Source organism: Phyllobates terribilis, unplaced genomic scaffold (assembly GCF_046119375.1).
Source record: "Phyllobates terribilis strain yellow unplaced genomic scaffold, ASM4611937v1 Scaffold_2__4_contigs__length_985480577, whole genome shotgun sequence".
Lineage (NCBI taxonomy): Eukaryota > Metazoa > Chordata > Amphibia > Anura > Dendrobatidae > Phyllobates > Phyllobates terribilis.
The window spans coordinates 89,584,173-89,609,464 of record NW_027362762.1 but is presented as its reverse complement, the minus strand read 5'-3'; the positions used below and the strand labels follow the sequence as shown (position 1 = coordinate 89,609,464).

Genomic DNA, 25,292 nt, shown 5'->3' with positions numbered 1-25,292 from the left:
TGCAGCTGTCAGGACCCCACCTCTGCATCCAACACTACACCTCTCCCACCTGAGGGGGGCTTATATGCACCAGGGCGCTGCCCCAGCCGGGATAAGAGGAGATGGGGGAACCAAAGTTAGGGGGAACCTAGTAGTGGGTGAGGGTGGAGGACGCACATTTAGGTTACACTTAATAATTCATATTTAATAAACAGCCATCTTGGGCTTATGGTTTTTTGATTGTGATCTTCATCACTGAACGTGGCTTTCTGTGTGAACCTGCAGTTGATGGGGGCACGGTCCTCGTACTCTGGTCTTGAGTCGAGGAGCGGGCTAGAGTTAACGGCTGTCTCTACCCGGTCAAGGTCCATACCCAAGAAGGCCTGAGGGGAGCAGAGAAGTAAAGCTCCGAAGGCAAAAGGATCCCAGGGGGATGCAGACGGAGCGGTAAACGCCACCTGTCCTCACTATTCTGGCCTAGTCAGAGGGAGTCCTGCTGCAAAAGGGGTACCGGCCCCCGATATCTGACTCTGTCACTTCACGTCTTAGTCGGAGAAGCCCAGAGGCTCAGTGGATCCCACCGGGTAACGGACGGAGCGGAGTTGCCACCCGTACCCTTGTGCTGTGCATAGTCCAGAGGGAGACCCGGCCTTAGTACACGCATCACATACGGACAGGAGAGGACCTAGTGGGAATTTCTAGGGACACTCTGGTGCGGGGTCCTGACCAGAGCACCTGAACTACTCGGAGGTTGTCGGACCCCCGGTCCTGGTGGCCGCAGCGCGCCGTGAGAAGCAGGTAGAAGCCTTGCAGCTGTGCATTCTACCGTGAGTAAAGCTTGGAAGACTACCCCTATGGCCTCCGGTTTCTTATTGCAACGCGGCACCGCACCACATCTCCCACTACGATCCCCATCCTCCTGTCTCCTCTGCCCTGAGGCCCTGCTCCGCCTGTGGAGTGTAGTACCATCTGCTGCTGCCACGACATCCCGCCTCAGAGGACTGAACGCAGCGCTGGTGGAGGATCACCAGAAACCACAGGTGGCGTAGTCAATAGAACCACTCGATTACCACCGTCCCTCCTAGCCCTTATTTTGATGTGACAACCCTGGGCATGGGCCGGGCCTAGGCCACGACTACATCCACCTTCCACCTGGAGGCCCGGTTCCGAGTACCCCCATCTCTCAGCGTGGGCTAGCGAGTAGCGAAGTAGGCGTCACACAGTCCATGTAGGGTATCAATAGGGGCAGAAAAATACGCCTCCCCTGGACCATTGCCTATCTACCTGCTTCCCCTTCAAGAAACATCTCGTTCTTTTCTCCCTACTGTGATGTGTACTACTCCACATATTGGGTGAGGACGTTCCATTACTTTTATTCAATTTTCTAAATGTTACTCTATATGGATGATAAACGTTTTCTATTGTTGATGTCATTATCATAATCCTACCTTATCTATGTTGAATGCATATGAGAAACGTTTTTTCAATCATTCTAAGACGTTTATCCTGTGTTAATAGCAAGATCATCATATTGATACTATTTGATCACTTGAGAAACGTCTAATTTTGTCCACTTACTTATTGGACGTTTCACAGAGACTCTGTGTCAATTAGGCATTAATAAATGATCCTTTCTGATCAGGCTCTGGTACGGCACTTAGGTGACGTGCTTTACTCTCTTACTTTGTTGTTACTCCGACCTGGGGAGTATGTGAACATTGTCTCCACCATAATTGTCTTACACTAATCATTTTAAACTTATCTATTAAAAGTTATATTTTATAGTTAATGCCCTTGCTTAATCTCCCGATGACTGGGTATGAGATATATATTTGAATACAAATCTTAATATTGCTATCTACACTATTCTTGTAATGTACAGCATGTGAAGTGTTATATTAATACATAATGTGAGTAGTTAGAGAAGTGCATAGTGAAAGTCAAGTTCAAGTGCGGTGGGCTGCTAGGGGCAGCATGTGTCGCTTGTTCCAGGCAGTGGTAGGCATTGCTGGATCCCGAATGCTCGCTCCTGTCATGTACCAAAGTCTGGCGTAAGGGCTACCGGACATATAGTGTCCTCTTGCATACAGTGGAAGATGGACAGGGACCAGCATAGATGGAAGGTGATGGCTGGTCCCGGGTGCACTGCCGAGGTTGCTGTGCCCTATCCCTCCTGTCACCACCTGATGAACTTGAACTAGTCAGTAAAGGTTTGCCTGCTGTAAAGAACTTGATGTCCCCTGAATTGTGTGTGGCAGCTCCTGAGGACTGCGGTCTACAAGTGAGTGTGCTGCACCCCACACCCTACAGCACACCGGTACACCGTTGTCTGTAAAGTGCCAGAGTGAAACTGAGCAGCAGTTCGGTCATGACTACCGCTTTGTCACACTTTAAATTTTGTGTAGTCTGCAGGATCGATCCATGCATCTAGAAAACTTGACAGATGCGGGGAAGGATCCAGTGCAAACAAAGATGGTGCCAAACTCCGACTGCAAGATTGCGGTGAGTGGCTCAAAATGGCAAGACATACCCGCTAAGCGTGGGCATAAACAAAGTAAAAGAATGCGAAAATCTGTCCAGCCTGGAAGGTTCTTGTAGTGAGCGGTGAGTGCCCCCCAATGGGCGTAGCTGAAGAAAATGAAACCACGCCAATTGCAGCAAATCTATGGAGAAGGGTCGGAGACTGCCAGGAAACGGGCAGGTGAACTGAAATAACACCACCCAGAGAAGAACGAGGTCCTGGAGATGTTCACCCTGAGGAGAGAAGACCGGCGCCATTGTTGGTGAAATGAAGTGAAGACAAACAAGACATCATGGAGGGATTCTATAACGCAGCACTATGCGGTGGGCCCTGAATTCCGCAGAAAGTGCGGAAGCTGGACCAGGAGATGCGGCCAGGAAGACTGCAATCACTGCTAGATCTGGCTGAGCCCTCTGGGAAGCTTCAATATCAGGAACTGGACCCCAAGTTCCCTGGCCGGTCCCTGAGCCCAATCCTTACTCCCAGATGAAAGCAGTCAGGTCAGAATGGCTGAAACCCTGCCGCCGGGCAGCGCGGCTGAAGGCGATGGTTTGTATTCCTTAGCCCCTTAAAGAGGTCCACCCCAGCCAGCGGCCCCAACCCCCTTGCCTCAGGTGTACGTAGAACAAACCCCAGTTCTGGACCCCTCTAAAACTAAGTGGGTGGCAACGGTTGTGCAAAAAAAGGAGAGAGAGAAGTGGGTGCTGGCCCAATTGAAGCACCAAGGAGGCGGGGAGGTTGACCCCCAGATAATACAGGGAGTTGTGCGGCACTATGACTCCGCAAAAGGGTACAAGTTCATCCAGTAGGCGGTCACTGGTGACAAGGTGTATGTGAGCACCAGGTTCTTTCTGCATGGGCCCTACACACAATGGCTGGGAGACCGCCTCAGTTTTGTTAAGGAAGACAGACCGCGAGGATGGTATGCAGTTGCGGTAACTGTGATCCTGCCGGAGGAGGAAGATCCCTGGACAACGTGACCAGGAAGGGTGAGCCCCCAGATGGCCACTCAGCTGCGACTGGAAGAGCCTATGGCCAGGGCTCTGACACCACCCAGCCCATCACTCTCCGGAACCACTGAACGGAAAAACAGTGGAGAAACAGAGTCCAGCACCACGACCTCCACAACCAGCATCGTGTCCAAGGGCCCCCACTCGACCACCTATGTTGGGTGGTATGGAGCAAGAGATACCTGGGTGTAAGGCTACTGCAGCATCCAGAATGGCGACCGTGAGAAGAAGTCGACCCTAAAGGCTTAATTGTGCCTCTTGCACAGGAAAAGAGCCACTAACAGGAACTGTTTTGCACTCCAGGAGGCAGGAGGCCCTAAGTGTGCCAGGAACCCCCGGATGTTGGCCAGGACGTCCAAAGGTTTGTGTTTTTCCCCTTCCCAGTTTGTTTTACACTCAGTTGCATACTCCCCTGCTGGATTGAGGGACTGTGAACTGCCTAAGGGTCTCAAACCCTTTCTGTCCCTATGGACTGTGAACATGCCCCATGAACTCTGCCCCCGGAACTGCGAGCCTGACACCAGGGCAGCATTGTGCAATTTAAAGGGATTGTTGTTCACAAAAGTGGGAGGGGAGGAAATGGACGACCCGATGTTTGAGCTGGGTCAGGACTGTATGGACTGTGCTACTGGACTGTTGGAGCTATTGATGTGTTGGCCAACGGGCCTGTGATTGCAAGGAACTTGGACAAGCTGTGTCAAGGCTTCCATACTGATGAAACAAGGAACTTGGACATGCTGTGTCAAGGCTTCCAAACTGGTCATGCAGATCCATGAAGGAGATTGGACTCTGCCCGTGGACTGTTGGGCAACTTTTGTTGTGTGGGCCTAAGAGCCATTGTTTTTCTGGAAAATAGACTCGGATGGACATTGGTCTGCGGTTGTGACCAATAGGACCGCTTAAAGTTTTGTGCAGGAGAAGGACATGCTATGCGCCCAAGGACTGTTGGGAGGTTGTTATGTTGGCCTACGGGCCCAAGAACTTGAGCTCTTCTAGTCTGAGCTCATTCTGACAGGAAAGTTTGTAACTCTTTTATCTGTCTTTTTCTGAGCTCCTCTCAGCTTATTTACGACTACAGAAAACATTGGAGTTGAATTTGCAGGAAAAGATGGTGCAAAATTTTTAATGAAACCCAGTTGCAAACATTTTTTTTAGCCCCAAGTATATTTATCTAAAAGGGTTGTCCAGCCTTAGAGTACAAATTTGCAGTTACTCTATGTCAGGGAAATATTAATGTCAGGAAAATGTTCTTCCATGTTTGCCTGACATAGATATTCACCCCCCTCCCTTATTCCCCTCACCACTTGTGAGTACCAAGCTGTCCCCTTTTGCTCAGCACAAAGCCCCAAATTAACACAGTCATGAGTAAGGCCTTACACAAACAAATGTCAGCCAAGAAGTGTTATAACTTCGTTAAGAAGCGAGCATCTTGTCCCTGAAAGATGCAGGGGGCAATTAGTGGCAGGATTACAATAATTTGTGTGTAACTGGGAAAGCATGCTTACCAAGCTTCAAAGAGAGTTTAACAGAAATTTCCAGACGCTCCGACTCCGAAACGAAATATGCGTCCGACAATAACGGGACCTATATTTTTGGAGGTAAAATCAGCAAGGGAATGATAGGAATATTTTTCTGCCGCTGAAAAAAGCTACATAGAGCTGTAGCGCAAAAACACCAGAAGAGCAGACTGCTACTATGCTATGTGTGGTCCCTAACTGAAGATAAAATCATAAGGGAAAAAATGGTGTCATTTGCAAGCTTCTGCGATCAACAAGCAATGAGTTATTGCAGAAGTTAGCATTTTTAATAAAAATGTACAGGCTGGAGACCAGCCCAAATTATGTCACCATAAGGGGTGTGTGGGTAAATCTCCCCTTAGGTATAAGAGAACCAATGGACATTACAGACTCACTCATTGCCAGGGGGGTATAAGGATTATAAGCAACGGTCGCATTCGATAACACTCAAATCAACTGGGGAGCCCCTCCTCCACCTATGCTGATTCGTCCCTGCAAACTGTATAGTGTAAGTTGTCTTCTTTTATCCTGTTTACTTTATGTAACTGCTTATGTATTTTAATGTCTCCTTTGTAACATCCTTGTGTATATATTTCTCCTAAACACTGCCTCCCTTTTGGATTAAATATAAAATGTAATTTTTCTGTTTCTTTTGTCCTGTAATCGTTCCCCTCCCCCTGAAGCCATATACGCTACCAAAACGCAGGCGTCCACCCAGGCCTGTATTATATTTCAAATCTGGACGGTGGTGGCAGAGAATATTATTAATAATCGGGCTATCGTGCAGCCGGCAGCAACCGTATGGGGCGTACACACATATACCTGGAGCTGGAATTCGAAGGTGTGGCGCCATACGCTTTCTGCATGCTCGCCGATGCCCAAGGAGTGAGTAGTCTGGATCATGTGCTCGCGATTCCGAACGAAATACTGACAGCGTGATGGCAACGGCGAGATATTGCGTGATCTCCCCGGTGTCGTCCCTGTAGGTGCATCCCTGACACTCTATATGACTGCAGACTTGTGAATTCTCAAGAGCACAAGGTGCGCGGGGGGTGCGCCGCTACAGTGAGCAGCGGACTCATGACCACAGCTATGTGATTTGCATACATGCAAGTTGTGTGCTGACTTGATGTGTGCAGCCTCGCGTAAAGCAAGTGTATTGAGCGAGGCCGGACACATCTAGTTGGAATGTGGCCGGATACATCTAGTTGGAATGTGGTTGAAAGTATGCAAATCGCATACTTGCAGTCACATGACTGCCCGTTCCCGGCACCAGCGAACTCTGTCTGCGCTCTCTGAGGACATAGAGTGACTGCAGATTTGTATTCTAAGGCTGGTAAACCCCTTTAAGTAAAACAAATAATATGGATTTAAGTAAAAAATAAATTTTTCCTAAAAGTGGACAACCATTTAAGTTTGGACACAAAGACAGCTTTAATAAACATAGGATATTAGTAATTAATTCAATTTAATAGCTTATTTCCGCTTTAAACACATCTCCACAACTTTTTACGTGGCTTGGATACCTCTCCAAGGTCAATGAACCAAACGCAGTGACAATCAGTTCTTTTGTGCGGTAGCTGCTTTTATAATAAATGTGGAGTCCTCACGTTTCTCTAAATAAAGCTGTGGATATTAGTAAGGTATTAAGGATACAGTCTGTGTTTATAGCGCATGGTGTAAATGCTTATCTGAGTGCTGTCATGTTTCTTCTGTCGTTTCTATATAGAGCGCTGCAGGCTCACACCCTCCACGACTCCTCTATGTCCAAGGCTTATAAGGAATCATCTTTTAAGCTTACGGCTAATGCAGGAGGTCGCGGAGATTTATATCAGATAACATGTGTGACCCGGGGCAGCAAAGAATCAGCTGTTGTAACACTATACGTTATACAATGTGTAATATGCTAGTGATCAAAAATTAGGAATTAACAGCCAATTGGGACTCGCTGTAGCAGTTAAAAAGAAAAATATCATAGAATTCTGCATTCTGAGCTCATGCACCATATGGTCAAATGTTTTGGGACACGCATATAAGTGACTGAATAAAATTAAGATTTTTCAATCCGGCTACAGAGACCCAACGGAAACATAAAAAAAAGAAAAAGTGTCAATTCAGCTCACGACATATGTGTTAGAGATAAGTATCTGTTACTCAACAGCTTCTTATCTTAATCAGCCAGATGTTTAGATTTGTTAAACCAAGAGAAATACACTATTATCTTTGTGTTGACTTGTGAATGTATGTGCGTTTCTTTGGCTGGTAAAGAACAGTGACTCCAGGTGAAACAATGATGTTTGTTACTATGATAATTGCATATTGTACTAAAGCCAGCTACATGTTGATTTAAAGAGTACCCCCTTCTATACCAACTATGTAAATTGATTAAATGCACAAACAATGAGACCTGGGCCCTGTGGAATAATACCCTCCCTAATCCTTGATCTGTTGATGTGTACTTCAAAGGACAATTGTAACTATGTTTAAGGGACATATGCCTCTGTAGCAGGCAGACTTTACAAGGAGAATAAAAGATCAGACTCTCTTCAGACCATCAGCTTGGTAGCATGGCTTTATCCAAAGAGACACAAATTTGGATTCTACATGATTCCAGCCTAAGGATATACGGCCCTGACTGGAAGGATACGGATTTGCTCCATTGACCATCAGAAAACCCATGGATACATTTGGGGAGACCAGGTTGAGATGATGAAGTCACCTGGCCCCATGGATATGTTGTTTTGTGTTGCCAGGTGGGACCCTCCGGTCGCTTAGAACCCATGGAGACATTCGTAGAAGCCAAATTGGGACCAGCCGGTCATCTGGTCCCATGGAAACTCTCAGAGAGGCCAGGGTGGGACCCTCAGGTCTCCTGGCCTTGTACCTTGATGGACTGTCAGTTTCCTAAGCTTGACACTACCTCCTCTCTATGAGTGCCTGCCAAAAGCGGGGGACAACTGGTTGAGGTAGTTGGCCCTGGAAGTCCCAAAGTCACAGTTGTTCTATCCCAGGCGGGCCAGCAGAAGGGTGAGACTGTGTAGTTTTGCACCATCTTGGGTATTAGCTGGGACTGTTGTATGTGTTTATTGTCCGTTTGGTGGTTCAATAAAGTATTGCCACATTGTTTTACCCTCACCCTGTGTTGTCTGAGTGGTATGATTCCCACAGAAGACCCCGGGTCTTCACAGTATCCCAGGAGACTTCAAGAGTAGCAATCTGTGTTCTGGGTGTGGTGCACGGAGTATGCACTGGTCTGGTTTCCAGGTCAAATAGCTCTCAAAGGTCCAGAATGGGATGTTCTCCAGTACCAAAGGAAAGTGGTTAAAAATTATCCTTTAATCATATGGAATCAAAAAATTGGGAGAATTTGCACATATAAAAAAAAAACATAATGCTTATTACACATTTTGGGTAGAAAAAACATTAGTCCTATCCTTCTATTCGAAATGCGTAAGCATTATGTTTTTTTTAACATGTGCACATTCTGAATTTTTTTTAATCCTATTTGCCTAATGGCTACTTTTTAACCACTTTCCTTTGGTGATGGAGAACATCCCCATTTGGACCACTGAGAACCAAAAGAAACATAGCCCAAGTGCGCCAAATCTCCACCAATACTATTTAAAACAAAGACAACTCACTCAACTTGATGCGTGAAGGTCAGTCACAGTTTTAATTATTTTTTTTTTAAATAGTAATAACAAGGAAGGCCCCTAATTTTCTTTTACAATGATAGAGTAAATGTGACACGTATCCAATGTCAACATCAAGGTATGGGAGAGGGAACAAGGAGCAAAAAATTTGGAGAAAACCAAATGGTTGGAACATGAAAATGAGGGGCACAGCAGGTAGTGGCACTTTCCTTAATTAATGCAGTGCCAACCATTACCAGAGGTACATAAAATCCAGCCCCTCAACATGCAGTCGGCCTTTCGAAACATTTGTTAATGCGAGCGCGGTTCTGTAGTAGGCGCCACCGATGTAACAAGTCAGATCATGACATTTCTTCCCACCTCAATATTCCACCACAACCTGTTATTAGGAAGTGAAGGAACTGCAGCAACTCAACCACAAAGTAAAGACCATGTAAAGTTACAGAGCGGGGGGGCCGAGTACTGAGGAGTCCAAATGTAGCACCCTGAGGACTCGGCTGCTACAGGGGTATTACACCTCAAGCCAGAGGTGTGGTATTCCACTCCCGGGTAAGGATGGAGTGTGGAACTGAGCTAGTAGGCTGCATGCACTACATACATCCCATTTCCGGGGGACAGAACGACGGTACTCCCACCAGTTTATGTGCAGGTACGACAGCGTCTGTCCCTGGCTGGAGTGGGAGGGGGGTGGAACATCCCAGTAGTGTAGGGGCAGATAGGGGGAGTAGTCTGGGTAAAGATAGGAGCTCATTGGGTGCTGGTCACCTGAGCTCACACATAGAGGGAGTATATAAGGTGGGCACCATCTTAGGACAGAGTCAGTCAGTCAGTGAGTCAGCAGTAACTCCAGGAGAGAAGAAGGAAGAGGGACCCAGAGGCGCAGTACGAGAGGGGACCCCAAGATCCCAGAATAAGGACAAAAGGGTGAAGGGTCGGCAAAAGGGTACCGGATCCCAAGCTGGCAGAGGCCAAAACGAACCTTAACCAGGAACCGGAGGTTGTGGGCAGGATCTGCCACGACCCTCACCAAATCCACTAGAAAGGCACACCGAGCATAGGGTCAGGGAGCCCAGAGGAGGCTTGACCAACAAGAGACCCGAGGGAGCCGGACATAAGTGGATCCCTGGTGGGAACGGCCAGAGGAGGGGAGAGTCAGAAAGGAGCTCAGGACCACGCTCCAGAATTGCCTGGGAGTTGACCGAGTCCCGCACCTGGTGGACGCAGCACGGCTTGGGTGGTCACTGCTGTACAGAGTGACCCGAGCAACACCAGTGAGTAAAAACCCTGAAACTGCATTTTATGCCTCTGAGTCTCCTTGCTGCACCTTCACAACCACCATCCTCCACATCTGACCCCCTGAGGCTATACCCCTCCCGTTGGGGGTTATACTACCACAGCTGCACACACACCACCAGCCTCAGCGGACCATCCTGCAGCGGCGGCCTTTTGACCGCAACTCAACGGGTGGCGTAGTCGACACTAGGAACATCTGCAAGGACTGCCGCACACTGAGTTTGACACCCTGGGCACGGACCGGGTCACAGCTACTCGGAGACTACAACCCCCATCTGATCTGGCTCCGGGTATCCCTAACAACATGGCCCAGGGGGCGCGTCAACATTGGCGTAGTCGGCAGGATAACGTGCCCGCAACCACCAGGTACTGCGTGCCTGAAGAAAAGTTCACATTTACCTCAAAAAGAAGTCTCCCGCCAATTCCGGAGGGTCCCCGCCATCGGACGCCATCTCGGATCGTTTCCCGCCGTTTGCCCGCCATCTGCAGTCTTTTCCCGCCATCCACAGGGTTTCCCGCCATTGGGAGGCGGTTCCCGCCATCTGAGAGGATTTCCCGCCCTGGCAGAGCGGACGCCATTATGGGCGTGCCAGAGGGTGGTAAGAGACGACCTCCCATCGTGGGCCAGGACCAAGAATGGCGCCAAAAACGAAGACCGCCCCCACCAGCAGAGGCTGCGATGCTAGCGATGTCCATCAGTGTGAGAGAACTGCCCCTGGAGCTGTCAATCACCAAGTTGCCCCAGGACCGCCCTCAATGGGGGCGGAGACAGAACAAAAGAGAGAAGATGGGAGCAGCTTGGAGGAGTCTGGAGAAGCCGTACCCGGAGATGGAGGGAGAGTCAGGCAGCACCGACCCTGTGGTCAGGAGCCTGTTGCAAGCTACCACTCCACAAGACCTGGTGGAGATCCTGGCACAGCTCCCCCGAGACCGGGAGCGTGCACAGACCGCGCTGGAGGGCCTCGCACGGAGGATGGCCCAGGTGCAGCGAGAAACGCTGATGGAGTGGAGCAGAGAGATGGCCCAGCAGGCTGGAGCCCGCCAGCGGAGCACACCACCCGCAACGAGGAGCACGCCTGCCCCTGAAGAGGATGCAGAAGGGACGGAGGCCGGAGACGACGCCGCAGAGGGAGCTGAAGAGACGGAGGCAAGTAAAGGGGACGTCACTACCCCAAGCCCAGCCACCGTAAGCCTACCCCCGCTCCCCGTCGCAGAGCCCGAAGTCCCACTGATCGTGCCCGTTGCCGCACCGCTACTGCTCCAGACTAGGCCCCAAGCAGGAGCCGCGACCACGCCCCCTGTGACGTCACGCGCCTCAACCCTGAGCGCGGCCAAGCAGGAGACGCCACCGGCCTGGTCGCAAGGCCGAGTGCCCCCGGGCGCCGCCGTCTTCACGGTGCCCTTTACCTTCAGGGTACCCCAAGCCTGGTCGCAAGGCCTAGTGATCCCGAGCGTCGCTGCCACCACCGCGCCCTCAACGTCCACTGTGCCGCACCTGGGTGAGGACTTGTTTGCCCAGCACACTTGCCCGGATGGGCAGCCCTTTGCGTGGCCACCGGAGTACCACCATCCCCGACTCCGGAAAGAAAGACCCCTGGATGAGCCCCTAATCCCGGTTCCGGCGCCCGTCAAGATGACTCCGCTCTCTTAAGAGGAGGCGCAGTTTGAGTGGGACCCCGCAGGAGGAGACCTCATCGGGTTCACTCAGGAGACCCGGGCGGCCGCAGCTGAGCGTGCGGAGTGCTGCCGCCAGCAGTTGGAAGTCTTTGAGCGAGAACGGAGAGAGAGACGGGTCCGCGAGGAGCGGCTGCAAGTGAAGAGTGCAGAGCAGAAGAGCCGGACCCGAAGGAACCCCCGTGCAGCCCACGGTCCCCGTGCCACCGGGACTGTAATCAAATTCCAACTGCAGCACGGTTGGGGCTTCATCAGAGATCATCACACCCCCGGCGACGTCTTCGTGACCAGAAGAGATGTCGAGTCCCACCTACCGGAGGGACACAGAGGTCGTGACCTTTACCTGGGTGATGAGGTCACCTTCACCCGGCACCAATGTGCCAAAGGACCCTATGCCCTTCATGTACACCGACTGACAGAGAAAGAGCTGAGGTGTCAGGAGGAGCAAGAGGACCCGGACGGGTCTGAAGGGTACACGGAGGAAGGAGCAAGAGGACGCCGCCACTGATGAACTGTAAATAGAAAATGTAAATAGTTACCCGTGTGGGTACAATAACTGTTGCTAGTTAAAATATAGCCCCCGTTGGGACCAGTGAACTGTTACAGTGTGTCCCATCTCCCCACAGGCTGAGGACTATGAACAGCCATTCCTTTTCCCCACCGGCCGAGGACTGAGAGCGGCCATATTCCCCTTGTATATAGTTGCGCTTCTTAAAGTGCCCCCTACCGGTTTTATAGGAAACTGTTGTTATTACTACAAGAGACTGTTGCACTTTACCCGGTCACAAGTTGCACCGTGGCCGGAGGAACAAGAATGTTTTATATGAAAAGTTTTATGATATATATAATGTTTTATATGTTTATGATGTTTTGAAAAAATTTTGTATGTTTTTGGATATTTTATTCTTTTACAACCCGAGGACGTGCTGTGATTTACCAGGGGGGAATGTAGCACCCTGAGGACTCGGCTGCTACAGGGGTATTACACCTCAAGCCAGAGGTGTGGTATTCCACTCCCGGGTAAGGATGGAGTGTGGAACTGAGCTAGTAGGCTGCATGCACTACATACATCCCATTTCCGGGGGACAGAACGACGGTACTCCCACCAGTTTATGTGCAGGTACGACAGCGTCTGTCCCTGGCTGGAGTGGGAGGGGGGTGGAACATCCCAGTAGTGTAGGGGCAGATAGGGGGAGTAGTCTGGGTAAAGATAGGAGCTCATTGGGTGCTGGTCACCTGAGCTCACACATAGAGGGAGTATATAAGGTGGGCACCATCTTAGGACAGAGTCAGTCAGTCAGTGAGTCAGCAGTAACTCCAGGAGAGAAGAAGGAAGAGGGACCCAGAGGCGCAGTACGAGAGGGGACCCCAAGATCCCAGAATAAGGACAAAAGGGTGAAGGGTCGGCAAAAGGGTACCGGATCCCAAGCTGGCAGAGGCCAAAACGAACCTTAACCAGGAACCGGAGGTTGTGGGCAGGATCTGCCACGACCCTCACCAAATCCACTAGAAAGGCACACCGAGCATAGGGTCAGGGAGCCCAGAGGAGGCTTGACCAACAAGAGACCCGAGGGAGCCGGACATAAGTGGATCCCTGGTGGGAACGGCCAGAGGAGGGGAGAGTCAGAAAGGAGCTCAGGACCACGCTCCAGAATTGCCTGGGAGTTGACCGAGTCCCGCACCTGGTGGACGCAGCACGGCTGGTAAACCCCTTTAAGTAAAACAAATAATATGGATTTAAGTAAAAAATAAATTTTTCCTAAAAGTGGACAACCATTTAAGTTTGGACACAAAGACAGCTTTAATAAACATAGGATATTAGTAATTAATTCAATTTAATAGCTTATTTCCGCTTTAAACACATCTCCACAACTTTTTACGTGGCTTGGATACCTCTCCAAGGTCAATGAACCAAACGCAGTGACAATCAGTTCTTTTGTGCGGTAGCTGCTTTTATAATAAATGTGGAGTCCTCACGTTTCTCTAAATAAAGCTGTGGATATTAGTAAGGTATTAAGGATACAGTCTGTGTTTATAGCGCATGGTGTAAATGCTTATCTGAGTGCTGTCATGTTTCTTCTGTCGTTTCTATATAGAGCGCTGCAGGCTCACACCCTCCACGACTCCTCTATGTCCAAGGCTTATAAGGAATCATCTTTTAAGCTTACGGCTAATGCAGGAGGTCGCGGAGATTTATATCAGATAACATGTGTGACCCGGGGCAGCAAAGAATCAGCTGTTGTAACACTATACGTTATACAATGTGTAATATGCTAGTGATCAAAAATTAGGAATTAACAGCCAATTGGGACTCGCTGTAGCAGTTAAAAAGAAAAATATCATAGAATTCTGCATTCTGAGCTCATGCACCATATGGTCAAATGTTTTGGGACACGCATATAAGTGACTGAATAAAATTAAGATTTTTCAATCCGGCTACAGAGACCCAACGGAAACATAAAAAAAAGAAAAAGTGTCAATTCAGCTCACGACATATGTGTTAGAGATAAGTATCTGTTACTCAACAGCTTCTTATCTTAATCAGCCAGATGTTTAGATTTGTTAAACCAAGAGAAATACACTATTATCTTTGTGTTGACTTGTGAATGTATGTGCGTTTCTTTGGCTGGTAAAGAACAGTGACTCCAGGTGAAACAATGATGTTTGTTACTATGATAATTGCATATTGTACTAAAGCCAGCTACATGTTGATTTAAAGAGTACCCCCTTCTATACCAACTATGTAAATTGATTAAATGCACAAACAATGAGACCTGGGCCCTGTGGAATAATACCCTCCCTAATCCTTGATCTGTTGATGTGTACTTCAAAGGACAATTGTAACTATGTTTAAGGGACATATGCCTCTGTAGCAGGCAGACTTTACAAGGAGAATAAAAGATCAGACTCTCTTCAGACCATCAGCTTGGTAGCATGGCTTTATCCAAAGAGACACAAATTTGGATTCTACATGATTGCAGCCTAAGGATATACGGCCCTGACTGGAAGGATACGGATTTGCTCCATTGACCATCAGAAAACCCATGGATACATTTGGGGAGACCAGGTTGAGATGATGAAGTCACCTGGCCCCATGGATATGTTGTTTTGTGTTGCCAGGTGGGACCCTCCGGTCGCTTAGAACCCATGGAGACATTCGTAGAAGCCAAATTGGGACCAGCCGGTCATCTGGTCCCATGGAAACTCTCAGAGAGGCCAGGGTGGGACCCTCAGGTCTCCTGGCCTTGTACCTTGATGGACTGTCAGTTTCCTAAGCTTGACACTACCTCCTCTCTATGAGTGCCTGCCAAAAGCGGGGGACAACTGGTTGAGGTAGTTGGCCCTGGAAGTCCCAAAGTCACAGTTGTTCTATCCCAGGCGGGCCAGCAGAAGGGTGAGACTGTGTAGTTTTGCACCATCTTGGGTATTAGCTGGGACTGTTGTATGTGTTTATTGTCCGTTTGGTGGTTCAATAAAGTATTGCCACATTGTTTTACCCTCACCCTGTGTTGTCTGAGTGGTATGATTCCCACAGAAGACCCCGGGTCTTCACAGTATCCCAGGAGACTTCAAGAGTAGCAATCTGTGTTCTGGGTGTGGTGCACGGAGTATGCACTGGTCTGGTTTCCAGGTCAAATAGCTCTCAAAGGTCCAGAATGGGATGTTCTCCAGTACCAAAGGAAAGTGGTTAAAAATTATCCTTTAATCATATGGAATCAAAAAATTGGGAGAATTTGCACATATAAAAAAAAAACATAATGCTTATTACACATTTTGGGTAGAAAAAACATTAGTCCTATCCTTCTATTCGAAATGCGTAAGCATTATGTTTTTTTTAACATGTGCACATTCTGAATTTTTTTTAATCCTATTTGCCTAATGGCTACTTTTTAACCACTTTCCTTTGGTGATGGAGAACATCCCCATTTGGACCACTGAGAACCAAAAGAAACATAGCCCAAGTGCGCCAAATCTCCACCAATACTATTTAAAACAAAGACAACTCACTCAACTTGATGCGTGAAGGTCAGTCACAGTTTTAATTATTTTTTTTTTAAATAGTAATAACAAGGAAGGCCCCTAATTTTCTTTTACAATGATAGAGTAAATGTGACACGTATCCAATGTCAACATCAAGGTATGGGAGAGGGAACAAGGAGCAAAAAATTTGGAGAAAACCAAATGGTTGGAACATGAAAATGAGGGGCACAGCAGGTAGTGGCACTTTCCTTAATTAATGCAGTGCCAACCATTACCAGAGGTACATAAAATCCAGCCCCTCAACATGCAGTCGGCCTTTCGAAACATTTGTTAATGCGAGCGCGGTTCTGTAGTAGGCGCCACCGATGTAACAAGTCAGATCATGACATTTCTTCCCACCTCAATATTCCACCACAACCTGTTATTAGGAAGTGAAGGAACTGCAGCAACTCAACCACAAAGTAAAGACCATGTAAAGTTACAGAGCGGGGGGGCCGAGTACTGAGGAGTCCAAATGTAGCACCCTGAGGACTCGGCTGCTACAGGGGTATTACACCTCAAGCCAGAGGTGTGGTATTCCACTCCCGGGTAAGGATGGAGTGTGGAACTGAGCTAGTAGGCTGCATGCACTACATACATCCCATTTCCGGGGGACAGAACGACGGTACTCCCACCAGTTTATGTGCAGGTACGACAGCGTCTGTCCCTGGCTGGAGTGGGAGGGGGGTGGAACATCCCAGTAGTGTAGGGGCAGATAGGGGGAGTAGTCTGGGTAAAGATAGGAGCTCATTGGGTGCTGGTCACCTGAGCTCACACATAGAGGGAGTATATAAGGTGGGCACCATCTTAGGACAGAGTCAGTCAGTCAGTGAGTCAGCAGTAACTCCAGGAGAGAAGAAGGAAGAGGGACCCAGAGGCGCAGTACGAGAGGGGACCCCAAGATCCCAGAATAAGGACAAAAGGGTGAAGGGTCGGCAAAAGGGTACCGGATCCCAAGCTGGCAGAGGCCAAAACGAACCTTAACCAGGAACCGGAGGTTGTGGGCAGGATCTGCCACGACCCTCACCAAATCCACTAGAAAGGCACACCGAGCATAGGGTCAGGGAGCCCAGAGGAGGCTTGACCAACAAGAGACCCGAGGGAGCCGGACATAAGTGGATCCCTGGTGGGAACGGCCAGAGGAGGGGAGAGTCAGAAAGGAGCTCAGGACCACGCTCCAGAATTGCCTGGGAGTTGACCGAGTCCCGCACCTGGTGGACGCAGCACGGCTTGGGTGGTCACTGCTGTACAGAGTGACCCGAGCAACACCAGTGAGTAAAAACCCTGAAACTGCATTTTATGCCTCTGAGTCTCCTTGCTGCACCTTCACAACCACCATCCTCCACATCTGACCCCCTGAGGCTATACCCCTCCCGTTGGGGGTTATACTACCACAGCTGCACACACACCACCAGCCTCAGCGGACCATCCTGCAGCGGCGGCCTTTTGACCGCAACTCAACGGGTGGCGTAGTCGACACTAGGAACATCTGCAAGGACTGCCGCACACTGAGTTTGACACCCTGGGCACGGACCGGGTCACAGCTACTCGGAGACTACAACCCCCATCTGATCTGGCTCCGGGTATCCCTAACAACATGGCCCAGGGGGCGCGTCAACATTGGCGTAGTCGGCAGGATAACGTGCCCGCAACCACCAGGTACTGCGTGCCTGAAGAAAAGTTCACATTTACCTCAAAAAGAAGTCTCCCGCCAATTCCGGAGGGTCCCCGCCATCGGACGCCATCTCGGATCGTTTCCCGCCGTTTGCCCGCCATCTGCAGTCTTTTCCCGCCATCCACAGGGTTTCCCGCCATTGGGAGGCGGTTCCCGCCATCTGAGAGGATTTCCCGCCCTGGCAGAGCGGACGCCATTATGGGCGTGCCAGAGGGTGGTAAGAGACGACCTCCCATCGTGGGCCAGGACCAAGAATGGCGCCAAAAACGAAGACCGCCCCCACCAGCAGAGGCTGCGATGCTAGCGATGTCCATCAGTGTGAGAGAACTGCCCCTGGAGCTGTCAATCACCAAGTTGCCCCAGGACCGCCCTCAATGGGGGCGGAGACAGAACAAAAGAGAGAAGATGGGAGCAGCTTGGAGGAGTCTGGAGAAGCCGTACCCGGAGATGGAGGGAGAGTCAGGCAGCACCGACCCTGTGGTCAGGAGCCTGTTGCAAGCTACCACTCCACAAGACCTGGTGGAGATCCTGGCACAGCTCCCCCGAGACCGGGAGCGTGCACAGACCGCGCTGGAGGGCCTCGCACGGAGGATGGCCCAGGTGCAGCGAGAAACGCTGATGGAGTGGAGCAGAGAGATGGCCCAGCAGGCTGGAGCCCGCCAGCGGAGCACACCACCCGCAACGAGGAGCACGCCTGCCCCTGAAGAGGATGCAGAAGGGACGGAGGCCGGAGACGACGCCGCAGAGGGAGCTGAAGAGACGGAGGCAAGTAAAGGGGACGTCACTACCCCAAGCCCAGCCACCGTAAGCCTACCCCCGCTCCCCGTCGCAGAGCCCGAAGTCCCACTGATCGTGCCCGTTGCCGCACCGCTACTGCTCCAGACTAGGCCCCAAGCAGGAGCCGCGACCACGCCCCCTGTGACGTCACGCGCCTCAACCCTGAGCGCGGCCAAGCAGGAGACGCCACCGGCCTGGTCGCAAGGCCGAGTGCCCCCGGGCGCCGCCGTCTTCACGGTGCCCTTTACCTTCAGGGTACCCCAAGCCTGGTCGCAAGGCCTAGTGATCCCGAGCGTCGCTGCCACCACCGCGCCCTCAACGTCCACTGTGCCGCACCTGGGTGAGGACTTGTTTGCCCAGCACACTTGCCCGGATGGGCAGCCCTTTGCGTGGCCACCGGAGTACCACCATCCCCGACTCCGGAAAGAAAGACCCCTGGATGAGCCCCTAATCCCGGTTCCGGCGCCCGTCAAGATGACTCCGCTCTCTTAAGAGGAGGCGCAGTTTGAGTGGGACCCCGCAGGAGGAGACCTCATCGGGTTCACTCAGGAGACCCGGGCGGCCGCAGCTGAGCGTGCGGAGTGCTGCCGCCAGCAGTTGGAAGTCTTTGAGCGAGAACGGAGAGAGAGACGGGTCCGCGAGGAGCGGCTGCAAGTGAAGAGTGCAGAGCAGAAGAGCCGGACCCGAAGGAACCCCCGTGCAGCCCACGGTCCCCGTGCCACCGGGACTGTAATCAAATTCCAACTGCAGCACGGTTGGGGCTTCATCAGAGATCATCACACCCCCGGCGACGTCTTCGTGACCAGAAGAGATGTCGAGTCCCACCTACCGGAGGGACACAGAGGTCGTGACCTTTACCTGGGTGATGAGGTCACCTTCACCCGGCACCAATGTGCCAAAGGACCCTATGCCCTTCATGTACACCGACTGACAGAGAAAGAGCTGAGGTGTCAGGAGGAGCAAGAGGACCCGGACGGGTCTGAAGGGTACACGGAGGAAGGAGCAAGAGGACGCCGCCACTGATGAACTGTAAATAGAAAATGTAAATAGTTACCCGTGTGGGTACAATAACTGTTGCTAGTTAAAATATAGCCCCCGTTGGGACCAGTGAACTGTTACAGTGTGTCCCATCTCCCCACAGGCTGAGGACTATGAACAGCCATTCCTTTTCCCCACCGGCCGAGGACTGAGAGCGGCCATATTCCCCTTGTATATAGTTGCGCTTCTTAAAGTGCCCCCTACCGGTTTTATAGGAAACTGTTGTTATTACTACAAGAGACTGTTGCACTTTACCCGGTCACAAGTTGCACCGTGGCCGGAGGAACAAGAATGTTTTATATGAAAAGTTTTATGATATATATAATGTTTTATATGTTTATGATGTTTTGAAAAAATTTTGTATGTTTTTGGATATTTTATTCTTTTACAACCCGAGGACGTGCTGTGATTTACCAGGGGGGAATGTAGCACCCTGAGGACTCGGCTGCTACAGGGGTATTACACCTCAAGCCAGAGGTGTGGTATTCCACTCCCGGGTAAGGATGGAGTGTGGAACTGAGCTAGTAGGCTGCATGCACTACATACATCCCATTTCCGGGGGACAGAACGACGGTACTCCCACCAGTTTATGTGCAGGTACGACAGCGTCTGTCCCTGGCTGGAGTGGGAGGGGGGTGGAACATCCCAGTAGTGTAGGGGCAGATAGGGGGAGTAGTCTGGGTAAAGATAGGAGCTCATTGGGTGCTGGTCACCTGAGCTCACACATAGAGGGAGTATATAAGGTGGGCACCATCTTAGGACAGAGTCAGTCAGTCAGTGAGTCAGCAGTAACTCCAGGAGAGAAGAAGGAAGAGGGACCCAGAGGCGCAGTACGAGAGGGGACCCCAAGATCCCAGAATAAGGACAAAAGGGTGAAGGGTCGGCAAAAGGGTACCGGATCCCAAGCTGGCAGAGGCCAAAACGAACCTTAACCAGGAACCGGAGGTTGTGGGCAGGATCTGCCACGACCCTCACCAAATCCACTAGAAAGGCACACCGAGCATAGGGTCAGGGAGCCCAGAGGAGGCTTGACCAACAAGAGACCCGAGGGAGCCGGACATAAGTGGATCCCTGGTGGGAACGGCCAGAGGAGGGGAGAGTCAGAAAGGAGCTCAGGACCACGCTCCAGAATTGCCTGGGAGTTGACCGAGTCCCGCACCTGGTGGACGCAGCACGGCTTGGGTGGTCACTGCTGTACAGAGTGACCCGAGCAACACCAGTGAGTAAAAACCCTGAAACTGCATTTTATGCCTCTGAGTCTCCTTGCTGCACCTTCACAACCACCATCCTCCACATCTGACCCCCTGAGGCTATACCCCTCCCGTTGGGGGTTATACTACCACAGCTGCACACACACCACCAGCCTCAGCGGACCATCCTGCAGCGGCGGCCTTTTGACCGCAACTCAACGGGTGGCGTAGTCGACACTAGGAACATCTGCAAGGACTGCCGCACACTGAGTTTGACACCCTGGGCACGGACCGGGTCACAGCCACTCGGAGACTACAACCCCCATCTGATCCGGCTCCGGGTATCCCTAACAACATGGCCCAGGGGGCACGTCACAAACACCTCTGATATTAACGGTCGCTTGTCAGTAGGCTCAACCGTCTATATGGGCATGTAGGTCATAGAAAGTTGAAAAAAATGATACCTTGATATCTGTGATCCGATGTTTTATTCTAGAGAAATTCAAATTTTCTTAATATGTAAATGAGCTGTTAAGATCTATGGGCTGGACATAGAGAATCTGCCTCCAGAGATTATTTTAAATGAAAGGAGCATTACCAGTGTGAGACATGTAGACAGGAGAGCAGACTGTCAGTCATTACATGTCTCACGCTAGTAGGGGCCCTCGTGATGGGTCCTTCAGAAATCATAATCATAATTAATCACTTATCCTGGGGAAAAGTGATGCATGGTTTTTTTAGGACAACTCCTTTAGGTCTAGTTATACACTTCCAACTTTCAAGGTCCATGTACAGCCACATTGTCAAGACCAGCCAGGGTCTCTTGATCCAATTTCAACAGTCTTATTAATGCCCATGAAGCTGATGATTTCAGGTCGGGGACCTGCAGTCGAACTGTACATCACGGTCTGTACTGGCCTTCAAACATTAAGGGGCTACTTATAAATCGAATCGTTTGTATAAAGCAGAATGCTTTTCATGGTGTTTCATGAGCTTTTGGAGATTAGATGAAAGGGGATTTTTTTTATCATACACAACCACCACCCTTGTCATTATTTTGTAATTCATCGATGCCCCATTTACTTGAATGTATCCAAGCTGTAATGCAAGACAAAGCCATGAACAAAAAGAGGCACTGTTCTTTGAAAAAAAATAGGCAGACCTTAATAGCTCTGAAGCTGACACCTTTTATTAGTTACCGAACGGTGATGACAAATAGGAAGCTTAACACTCATACTTATTTTCAAAAGTATGAGTAATAAGCGAGGACTAAGTCTATTAGACCCTGGATGTAACACACAGTGGCAGAACTCCTTGTAATTGCCAGCCTATTACATTAGGGAGACTTGGCATCAGAGCAGATCCTTGGCAGATTGTGATCTATTGATGTCCTTAGGAAGACAAATACAAACTAACAACTACATGATACTATAACGGGTTACACTAGAAAAATTTATTATTTCATGATAATATAAGAAAAAAACAAGAAATCTAAAAAATTGACAGTAGATCCAGCAGGGCTCCAAAGGTCCAGCGGAAGACAACCCAATTTGGAAGTGACTTTGGCACCAATTACTCTGCTTATTATTATGAAGGTTCCTTTTAAAAGAAGCAATGGTCTAAATCTTATATTTCTGTTAGGGTGAACAGTTTGATATGTTCACTAGTTGCCTGCTCCTGGCCTAATAAATATGATCAAGTGCATGCAAGAAAGAATAACATCAGACACACACACAGTCGGATGTAAACTCTCCTTGATCAGCTATGGCACAGCTCCAAGTGTCCTTTATTCAACTCCAACATAAATTTATATAAACTCTGTAAAGGGGCTCGGTTAGCCCCAGAATGGTAGTAACCAGATGTATTGATTGGTTAATGGATTGGGCAATGGGCAAGTCCATGGACAGATCCATGATGTCATCGGGATGGGTTGGTCCATGAGGTCATCAGGGTGGCTTGGTCCATGAGGTCATCAGCGGGCATGATCCATGAGGTCATCAGGGTGGGTTGGTTCATGAGGTCATCAGGGTGGGTGTCTCCAAGCGATGTGTTGCTCTGTGGTTGGTTAGTCCTTCTATAGAATACAGCTTCCTCCCAGAGCAGAGCATGGTGTGATGAAACAAGAAATAGCAGCCATCTTTTGATCTAAACAAGCTTATGTAAGGTGAAATAATACACTTTATGGGTCTTTTCTCTCATTATCCTATGTCTTGAAGTTAATTAAGTATTTGATCCTATGGCTCTCCTCAATATTTCCATAAAAATGTAATGTGCATATGTTCTGTTCTGGGAGATAGATGCAAAATTTTCTTTGGTTAGCCCAAAGGACCACAGTTTGACTTTGTTACATGTAAACAGGTTTTATGTAAATGATTCAGAATAAACCACTAAAGGAAAAAAAAGTGCAGGACTTGTGGGCGCTGTCAGTCTTCAGTCCATAAAGTACTTAAATAATGATCCTTCTTTATCCTTCAATACTTTCTGGATTGATGGCAGATCTGTATTACATCCATCATCTTCCCAATGGGTTACATGATGTAGGGCTGTTTGTTTTTTAGGCTATGTTAGTGATCACCATTTTTAAAGGGAATCTGTCAGTAGGATCAACCCTCCTAAGATGTGTATATGGGCACATAGGTCATAGAAAGTTGAATAAAATTATACCTTGATTTCTGCGATCCGATGCCTTTTCATCACGTTTATTCTTAATATGTAAATTAGCTGTTAAGATCTATGGGCCGGACATAGATCTCCTTAGGAATCTGCATCGTCAGCTTATTTTAAATAAAAGGGAGCGTTACCAGTGTGAGACATGCTGATCATGAGAGCAGACTGTCAGTCATTACATGATTTACACTTGTAATGCTCCTTTTAATTTAAAAGAAGATCTGGAGGCAGATTCTCAGAGAGATCTATGCCCGACCAATAGAGCTTAACAGCTCATATATCATATTATATTCACATATTAAGAAAAATGTAGATTTCTCTGGAAATTGGATCGCAAATGTCAAGGTATCATTTTATTCAGCTTTATATGACCTACATGTCCATATAGACGACTTAGGAGGGTTGATCCTACAGACAGATTCCCTTTAATTAGTATAGATAGCAAATGAATTAGCAGGACTCTAGTCTAGCAGTCAGGTTAGTATTCTGTGGCCACTGGATGGCATCCCTCTGAACCACCTCCTACCTGCCGCCGGCATTCCTGGTTCCTCTTTTGATTTGTTGCCCTTGTGTCATCCCCAGCGCCCTTTTAGTTTAGCAGACTTTGTGTGATGTCACCATTGCGGAGTGATGCACACACTATTTTACACCAGACCAACTAATCAAAAGTGGAGCCAAACATGCAGGTAAGGGGGGTTTTTCAGGGCTACCGTACAGTGGCCATAGAATACTGACGTGACTGCTGGACCAGAGTCTGGCAAATTTATTCACTTACCTCTATTAATAAGTCATCTATAAATTTTCTTTTATTCTCTTTACTTTTTCCTTATTAGACTGAACTTTGGTGAAGATCTTGGTGGTATTTCCTGACTTCTCAGAGGTACACAAATCCTCACTTAGTACTTGAAGATGGAACGATCCACACAAGAGCTCTTCCTTAACTTCATGATCGTGTTGATCACCGTGATGTTGATGTGGCTTCTGGTCAAGTCTTACCTAGAATAAAAGGACTGTATGATGCTCCTCAGAAATATCTAAGTCAATGTTTTCAGCCCCTTCAGTGATGGAGATGTTGTCTCGGCACTGAAGGGGCTCCGTGAATACGTCCATGGCACTTTGTACATAACATCCATGCTCTCATTCGGAGTTTAGCTGTAATAATTCATAGGAACCAAAGAAAGTTATTTGTCTACACCCAGAACTTGTTGCTTTTCCAAAACACAAAAGAAAATCTTAGCCATACTACAGTCAGCCACTGATCTTGAAGATGTCGAATGCTTGTGAAGATCAACTATATGGCGCAGGCACCACCATCAATACCTACAATATAATGCTGTCTTCGCCTTGAGCTAAGATGATAACAAATCAACTGACACCTGGACACAACAAGTTTTTAGCTGAATAAAATAAAAGTTGAAACAAAAAAACAGATTTGTGTGTTCATCAAACTATTTGTGCCTTTTCAAAGTGGAGAAATTATTTAATAAGGTTTATCCCATTTTCATTCTTCTGGAGCGCACCATTCCCCAGCCTCCTGGCTTTCTGCTTGGAGAGGAGTGGTTTGCTAATGATTGACAGTTCTGTCCAGCGGCATGGTTGAGTCACTGGCCCGAAATGTGTGCTCTTTAATGCTGCAATCAAAGGCAGCTTGTCCTCTGCATCATCAGAGGGGTGTAGGGACACTGATGCTGGACAACTTCAGAGCCGAGACCTAGGTTAAAATTAAAAACCTCTTTACTCATGAGAACTATGACATTTTACACATTTAAAAAGATTAGACAACCTCTTTATAGAATATCTGCTCTTTCATAATAAACCTGTAGAAAAACACGAAAACAATATCAAATGATCCAGTGAAGATGGCATGTAGATAAAAATAAAACCTAGCTTTTAATTAGCCATATAAAATATTGCTCCACATGGTGTTACAGGCAAAGTGCAGCTGTGCAAAGAAAAATACCTACGTGTTTTGACAACGAGTCTTAATCATGGCCTAGAAGAAGGTGTAGAAAAACACGGTCCCACAATACCCACAAGAAGATAAATTGCCTTTGGTTCACATGCCAGTCTAATCTGTTCAGGAACTATATTGGTTCTCATGTCTTATAATTTGCTATATACTTTTTGTGTGGATGAGATCTTTTTATCAGTATTCTATCAGCACTATATGTGCGGGGACATATATAGTGTTGGCTGTAGAGCGGACTAAAACATTTTCATTTTACATTTTGCCTATCCATTGTGGTGGAGATATTAGTAATCATAGTATTTATGTCTC

General features: G+C 48.6%; 1 protein-coding gene across 1 annotated transcript in view; it reads left to right on the top strand.

Moving 5' to 3' along the window:
- Window positions 1-24,416, top strand: part of LOC141249716 (sarcolipin-like) — a 34,673-nt gene extending 10,257 nt beyond the window's left edge. Inside the window, exon 2 of the mRNA XM_073669774.1 lies at window positions 23,848-24,416. Coding sequence (XP_073525875.1) covers window positions 23,924-24,019 — 96 coding nt within the window. The 5' untranslated portion in view covers window positions 23,848-23,923 and the 3' untranslated portion in view covers window positions 24,020-24,416. The remainder of the gene's footprint in view (window positions 1-23,847) is intronic.
- Window positions 24,417-25,292: the final 876 nt, after the last annotated feature.